This window comes from Sesamum indicum, linkage group LG8 (assembly GCF_000512975.1).
Source record: "Sesamum indicum cultivar Zhongzhi No. 13 linkage group LG8, S_indicum_v1.0, whole genome shotgun sequence".
Lineage (NCBI taxonomy): Eukaryota > Viridiplantae > Streptophyta > Magnoliopsida > Lamiales > Pedaliaceae > Sesamum > Sesamum indicum.
Window position 1 is genome coordinate 14,430,674 of NC_026152.1, and position 7,564 is coordinate 14,438,237.

The following is a 7,564-nucleotide window of genomic DNA, read 5'->3' on the forward strand; positions in this document are numbered from 1 at the left end:
AATATAAGTATTTAAAAAAAATAATTTACTACTTTAAAATATGTAATGAGATATTAGTATGTTCATAATGCAATTAATTATATATGTTCATAATGCAATTAATTATATTTATAAATATTATTTAGAATTGATTAAGGAGGAGTGGGCAACAACGACTCTTGGACAAGACCCAAGATCCGTGTAATTGAATCCAAGCTCAGTTGTACCCGGCTAACTTGTCAATTTTCATGCCTATTTGTAGTCCATATTCATTTTTACATGCGCGTGTGTATAAATGGACTAATGTAAGATGAACATCATCAATCAATTCGAATTTCCCATTCATTGTTACCTTATCTTCCAAGCATTCATTCAATCCGTCCAAAATCTGTTCCTTACTGTAAGCTGGCAATGGATTTTAGGCTGCCCCACATCCCAGTACCCCACATCACAGAGCTGGAAACTGCCACCCTACTCCCACTCCACCCCACCCCCACGCCACAACCGACACTTGCTGGATTTTGGGTCATTTGTATATCGATCACATTGCATATTCTACCTTCCTAAATTCTTTTCTTCCATTGTTCACCTGTAACGGTTTTTCCTGCTAATGTTATTGAACCAAGGTTTCTTGTCCTTTTGAGTGATGGAGGAGAATATCACGTGATTTTATGTTATATTCTATTGTTTTTGTTGAACTAGGCTGCAAACCGGAGCTGTTAGCTATTTGCAGTAGTTAGAAAGCATAGCTAAGTGAGTTTTGAGATCTGGATTGTGGGCTCTCTTTTTGCTGATCAATGGGGGGCGTAGAAGAGAGAGTTGTGGCTGTGATCATGGTAGGTGGACCCACTAAAGGTGAGGTTTTTCTTTATTTGCTTTTCTTTTTGTTTGAGCTTGGAATTGGTGATTCTACTTAGATATTACTAATATTTGATTTTTGTGGTAATTTGGTTGCTTTTGAGGAAATAATTAGACATTTGGTTGTTTGGAAGGTTAAGGTTGGCTCAGATGGGCGTTTCTTGATTTTACTGTTTTGATTAAGAAGGTTTAGATTTTTGGCTAAAATTGAGAACCTTATCATGATGGTTTTGGAAATGCAGGGACCAGATTCAGACCATTGTCTTTGAATATCCCAAAGCCCCTTTTCCCATTGGCAGGACAACCAATGGTTAATCATCCAATATCTGCCTGTAAACGCGTACGTGTTCTATATCTTCATACTTAATGGTCATGTATATGATTGAGATTTGATTCGTCCTAAATGCAAACCTTTTTTGTAACACACAAGAGAATTTGATTATATGTCTAGGAGAAAAACGTAATGTTCGATATCTACTCTGTTCATTTCTGGTGATGGTGAATAGCGGAGTAACTTGTTTACTGTATCATTCTTGTTAGATCCCCAATTTGGCACAAATCTACCTTATTGGTTTCTATGAGGAGCGTGAATTTGCATTGTTTGTCTCCTCAATTTCTAATGAGCTACGAGTTCCTGTCAGGTAATTTCAGTCCTTTATAAGATTTTCCCAAATTTCTAAAGATTTAAATAGTTACTGCTCTACTGTACTTATCCTTTGTAGTCTTCCTTGTTGCAATTTATGTTTTAGGTACTTGAGGGAGGACAGGCCACATGGTTCAGCTGGGGGGCTTTATAGCTTCAGGGATCTGATTATGGAAGACAACCCGGTTCGTAGTTTGTTCTATTCTCATGCTAAATTGTTTTCATAGAAATAAACTGCATAGTGGTGAATGAGTAGAAAATAAAGACTCGTTTACTCGTCACTCTTAATATTTCTTGTCATTGTTACTAATAAGGTCATTTCTACCTGGCAGTCACACATTGTTTTGCTGAATTGTGATGTTTGTTGCAGTTTTCCACTGCCTGATATGCTCGGTAATTGTCATGCTGTGTTGTTTCTTACTTGAGTTTCAGCAATCTAGTTCTAATATACATCTGCTGATCTTTTCCCGAACATTAAAAATTTCTGGTTTATGGTTTGCTTTGCAGAGGCCCACAGAACCTACGGTGGGATTGGAACCATTTTGGTGATCAAGGTTCGTACATTTATCTACCATAAGCCTGTGGAATATTGTACCAAATCTTTATCCCTCCTCTTAACTGCACTATTCATTTTAGGGCAACATATTTCTTTTTCTTCTGCAGGTTTCTCCCGAGTCAGCAAACCAGTTTGGGGAAATTGTAGCTGATCCTGTTACGAATGAACTGTTGCACTACACAGAGAAACCTGAAACTTTTGTATGTAAAAGTTCTGATATTGAACTACTGTCTTGTTCATGCTGTTTCTGTTTCTTTAATCCTCTTATTTATATCATATCTTTTCGTTCACTATATTAATCAGGTGAGTGACCGTATCAATTGTGGTGTGTACATATTTACCCCGGACATCTTTACAGCCATTCAAGGTGTATCCACTCAAAGAAAAGACAGAGGTTAGTAATACTCTTTGCTGCTCTGATGGGGCTTCCGACTTGTTTCTGAAAGTTCGGACATTCTGTGCTTCACTGGACAGTGGAGCTCTCATTTATTAAGGAAGACATATTTGATAAAAATCGAGAATCAGTTTCTATCAATTTAGTAATAGTTGGTGATTGGACTTGTAAATGGTGTAATTTGCAGAGCTTTTTCATAAACTAGTTCAGTAACATCATATATTGGTATTATTTCAGTTGAATTTAGTCATTCTGGCAATTATCCTTTTTAAGAGTTGCAGTTGCGCATCTGACTCAGTTAACTTTTCAAGTTTCTGATGTTTCAAAATAATGAAGCAAACATATTATAGCATTATAAGTTTTCTTTCCCAGATAAATTCTTGATGAAAATTGGTATTCATTCTTACACATGCCTGCTTGTGAATCAATTGCCATCCTATTGTCATATATATTATCTGTATATATGATTATTGGTCGTCAGTTATGTTAGAATCAATTGATCTTGGTAGTCCAAATTCTTACTCATGAATGTATAAATATATGCATACACATAAAGAAGTGTAAAAGACTCTCTTAAACTTACGTTCAGCAAATTTTATAAGAAAGTGGGTCAACCATGAAAGCTCTTTCCAGTGCCCGTGATTCTTCAGTGCAGCATAATACCTATACTACATGGATGTGTTCTCGACATCATTTATTTGATTTTCTTATTTGCAGCTCTCCTGCGGCGTGTAACCAGCTTTGAAGCACTTCAACCTGAACACAGGTAAGAACTTCATATGCAACTCTCTGGTTGTTATTTACCGAAACATTCGACATCAACCAAGTATTCTTGTGAATACTTCTCTACACCTAAATGAAGGGCCATGCTTTGGAAATTTCGTGGAAAACTGCCAAGAAAGTTTTCTAATGTTTTCTCTGAAGAATTTGTTCACGATACAATTGTGCCATTTAAGCAGCTCAAGATGTCATTTCATAGTGATGCCCCTTTTTGCTCTCAAAGAGAATAAAACAAGATAAGTAATCTTGAAGTCTTGAGTCGATTGTTTTATGACGGTTTGGATGTTGAAAAGGATTGTACAAACCTAGAATGGTTTGGCTCTTCTGGGGAAAAATTAGGAAAAGAGCACCGCACACTCAGTCTATATTCCGGAAAAACGTTAATGGTATTGCATAGAGAATTTTCTGAGATGAAACTTAAACTATTTTTTCCACTTCCATTTCTTATGCCAATTCATCGGCAGGAGTCTCCCGTCAGATTTCGTGAGATTGGATCAAGATATTCTATCACCACTTGCTGGGAAAAGGCAGTTATATGTATATGAAACCATGGATTTCTGGGAACAAATCAAAACTCCCGGGTGAGCTAAAGACGTTGTCACATAAATCTGTCTCCCTGTACCAGAACTCTTGTGTGTGTGAATCCTGTCTGATGGGAACTTTTGTCGTGCAGAATGTCCCTCAAATGTTCCGGATTGTATCTTACCCAGTTCAGGTTCAGCTCACCCCATCTCTTGGCGAGTGGAGACGGCACAAAGAAGGCTACAATCACAGGCAATGTATATATTCATCCATCCACAAAAGTTCATCCGACTGCAAAGGTATTAATGAATGATCGCGTTTATTTACAGGCACTCAGTTACCCTTTCTGGTTACGACTTATATCATCTCTCTCTCTCTCTCTCTCTCTCTTGTGCTTTGTAACAGGTTGGTCCGAATGTTTCAATCTCAGCCAATGCTCGGATTGGAGCTGGCTCAAGGCTTGTAAATTGCATTATTCTTGATGATGTTGAGATCAAGGTACTATTCACTCAAGTTAACGGATATGATTTTTCTTGATGCATATGTGATCATTAGCGCTCATTCCGTGTGCTTATGTTTATAAGGAAAATGCTGTGGTTATTCATGCTATCATTGGGTGGAAGTCTTCCATCGGAAGGTGGTCGAGAGTGCAGGTATTTCTTAGGCGTTTGTTTGACACAGTTAATCATCTATGTGAGAAACTGTCTGAAGGAACGCAAAAGATTGTTATATAATTGGTCGGACTATGGGGCTCCCCTTTTATCCATAATAATTACACTAAACACCCCATCAACTATAGGTACATTGTAAAACGACCCCTAATGCTTGAAACAGTAAATTACAAAAAACACTGATGTTGCTCGAAAAATTGCACTTACACCTCTCGTCTCTGAACATCACTGCCAGAGAGTATCAGTATAATGAAGATATCATTGACGCTCGGTATTCTGCAAAAATAGAGGTGGTTTTTGTAGTTCTCCCATAGTTGAGGGGTTCTAAATATAATAATCCCTTCTTTTTACCTTGTCTTGATTAATATGATTCTAATAAAAAGTTGAAGAAAATGGAAATCTTGATGTCCGTTTGATGTCCCGTTTTGCAATTCTACGTTTCTTGAACCTCTTCGACTTCTCCCATTGATTCGCTTTGACCATGTTGGTATTCTTTCCATGCACATTCTACTGCTTAATCATCTCCATCATCGCATTTCAGGCCTCAGGAGATCACAACGCCAAGCTTGGGGTTACAATTCTCGGTACAGTCTGCACTCATTTTTCTTCGTGTGTTGACCTTTCTCCCTCCCTTTTTCGCCCCTCAAGCAATTATAGCTTACATACATACATATTTCTGAACCAGGTGAATCCGTGACAGTTGAAGATGAAGTTGTGGTGATCAACAGCATTATCCTTCCAAACAAGACTCTGAATGTCAGTGTTCAAGAGGAAATTATACTGTAATATCATCTTTTGCTACTGAGTTTCACATCCTTGTCCATGTACAACTTTTGTGTTATGTACTTGTCTGCTTTATTATTTTTTTTGTTTTGGCGTGTGTGTATATATTATTATTTTTTATTTGTAAATTGATATTTTTCTAGTTGCAATAAAGAAAATCTGTCGAATTTTCATTCCCCACTACATACTACAAAATTACAAGGTCTGTAATCAAATTATGCTTCGTTTTATATTTAGCAACAATGAGGAGACTTGTGATGATCATGATCAATTCAATTCTTTTGTAATGAATTGCTGGAGCTTGTGGGGAAGGAGGAATATAAGGGTTTTAACCGGTTAGACAAAATGGAAACCCCACCTCCGCCACCGGTTGGACAAAAGGGAAACCTCACCTCCGCCACCGGTTGGACAAAATGGAAAAATAGGGGTGAAATTTTTGGCTCATTAAGTTTTTATTTTTGGAGATAGTAAATCAGCTATAGGGATTATAATTGATAATCATTACACAAATGTAAGTCTCCACAATAGATTTGTCAAGTGTCAATTCCTGTTTTTTCAATTCAATTTGGAAAAAAGTTGGGTCAGTTCCAAAATAAATTCATTTATTTTTATTATATTTACGATAAAGTATTAGTATAATTTATATTTTAAACAAATTTCACATTTTCAAATAAATACTTAACATCTAATCTAAATAATTATTAATATATTTAATTAATATTTGATATTGATATAATAATTTGTAATTATATAAATAATAAAAATAATTATATTTTCTATTGTAAAAGCAAAAGAAAAAAATATATAATTGTATTTCCAAGTTGAAGGCGTTTAAGTTTGCGGTGGTTCAAGTTTGAAGTTCAAACCACCAGCAGGCAGCTGATAGAAAACCCTCCCCCCCACCGCTGTTCACCTTCACTTTCACCACCTAGATATGAAAATTAATTCCACCATAAACATAGAGTGAGAAAAATTCATCATTATCTGAGCAGTTGTGAAGACGGGGAGCAAAATTTATTCTACTGGTAGAAAATGTCATCCAAAGAAACCTGCAGAACTGAGCTCCGTGCCGCCGTTCGCCACCTCAGCGACCGTGGCCTCTACTCCGCCTCCAAATGGTATGACACGCAGCTCCTTCAAAAACCCATATTTCTCACTTCGAAAATTTTTGGCCATTAATTCGAAAAGCGCTCCTTTTGTTTATTTGATTTTCAAGATCTTTGTTTATTGCTTGAAGGGCAGCGGAGCAATTGATGGGAATAGAGCAAGACCCTTCGAAGCACACCCCGTCCCACACTAGATTCCAGCGCGGCAGCTCTAGTATCCGCCGGCCGCACCGCCGGGCGGCGGAATCCTCCGCCACCCCTTCCGGTGGGGTGTCTTATGTTTCCACCCCGTCGATGGTGGGGCCTGAGGAGTACGATTATGATCCGATTGATACTGATTTTTATTTGCTGGCCAAGTCTTACTTTGACTGCAGGGAGTATAGGAGGGCTGCTCATGTGCTCCGGGACCAGACTGGGAAGAAAGCTGTGTTCTTGCGCTGCTATGCACTTTATTTGGTTGGTTTCTCTCACAGTTTTTGGTTAATTTGGTGTTCTAATGATTGATTTCTGGCTCTTTTATGTTTAATTTTGCTAGTGGTTTGATTTTTACTCGAGTACTTTTTTTCTTTATGCACTACAAACCTATTGCAAGTAAATTTGGTGGATTTGCAGCTGTCTTCCAGTGAACATGAATGCCCAAAAACCTTTGAAATTTGATGTGGCAAGACCATCTGTTCCGCTTCACATAGAGTATATCGTGACATGGCGCTTTGATTTCTGTTTATAAATGATTAACTGAGAGGACTTTGTGTGATTTAGTGAGAATTCGAATCTTGCATTGAACATAGCACAGAGCTAATGATGGACAAGTTCCAGTAGTTTGCGACATATAGAAAATGATAGTGGTATATGAGATGGACGATTCTAGTAGAATGTTTTAGGGATTATTTAAGCAAGGTGAGTTTTGGACGAGAAAAACTGCCCCCTTTGATTGACTTTTGGTGGGAGTGTGTTGTGGTGCCTGGCCCATGGACTTTGGTGCTTCACCCATGCATCTCTAAAGTTTGTATACATCTGAAATAGAATTGTGAAGAGGGCATATGCCATGATTATTGAAATCAAGATCTCTGATAGAAGGCCTTTTCTCGAGTAGTTGAAGTGACTGAGATGCTATCACAATGCTCATAAGTTGCATAAATTCTTTTCTATTAATTCTTTCAGTGGTTGGCACCTATCAGATGTCAAGTAACATTCGAATCAGTCTCTTACTAGATTGGTGTATGAGGACCAAGGTATGTTCTCAAATTACACAAAATCTGTAACCTCCAATTG

The 7,564-nt window shown here is 37.6% G+C and overlaps 2 protein-coding genes across 3 annotated transcripts in view; both read left to right on the forward strand.

The window, feature by feature from the left end:
- LOC105168730 (mannose-1-phosphate guanyltransferase alpha) lies at positions 288 to 5,362 on the forward strand. The gene is made up of 15 exons (XM_011088874.2): positions 288 to 834; positions 1,080 to 1,177; positions 1,378 to 1,478; positions 1,587 to 1,665; positions 1,813 to 1,873; positions 1,988 to 2,034; positions 2,144 to 2,236; positions 2,340 to 2,430; positions 3,148 to 3,196; positions 3,675 to 3,791; positions 3,884 to 4,031; positions 4,138 to 4,230; positions 4,317 to 4,385; positions 4,945 to 4,987; positions 5,089 to 5,362. Exons 1-15 carry the CDS (start codon positions 777 to 779, stop codon positions 5,187 to 5,189), a joined length of 1,248 nt encoding a protein of 415 aa, XP_011087176.1. The 5' UTR covers positions 288 to 776; the 3' UTR covers positions 5,190 to 5,362.
- LOC105168732 (anaphase-promoting complex subunit 8) overlaps positions 6,082 to 7,564 on the forward strand; it is a 4,392-nt gene continuing 2,909 nt past the window's right edge. Inside the window, exons 1-2 of one of the 2 annotated variants that reach the window (XM_011088876.2) lie at positions 6,082 to 6,304; positions 6,424 to 6,748. In XM_011088876.2, the coding sequence (XP_011087178.1) occupies positions 6,219 to 6,304; positions 6,424 to 6,748 (411 nt within the window). In that variant the 5' untranslated portion in view covers positions 6,082 to 6,218. The remainder of the gene's footprint in view (positions 6,305 to 6,423; positions 6,749 to 7,564) is intronic. The other variant, XM_020696344.1, reaches the window with a different exon arrangement.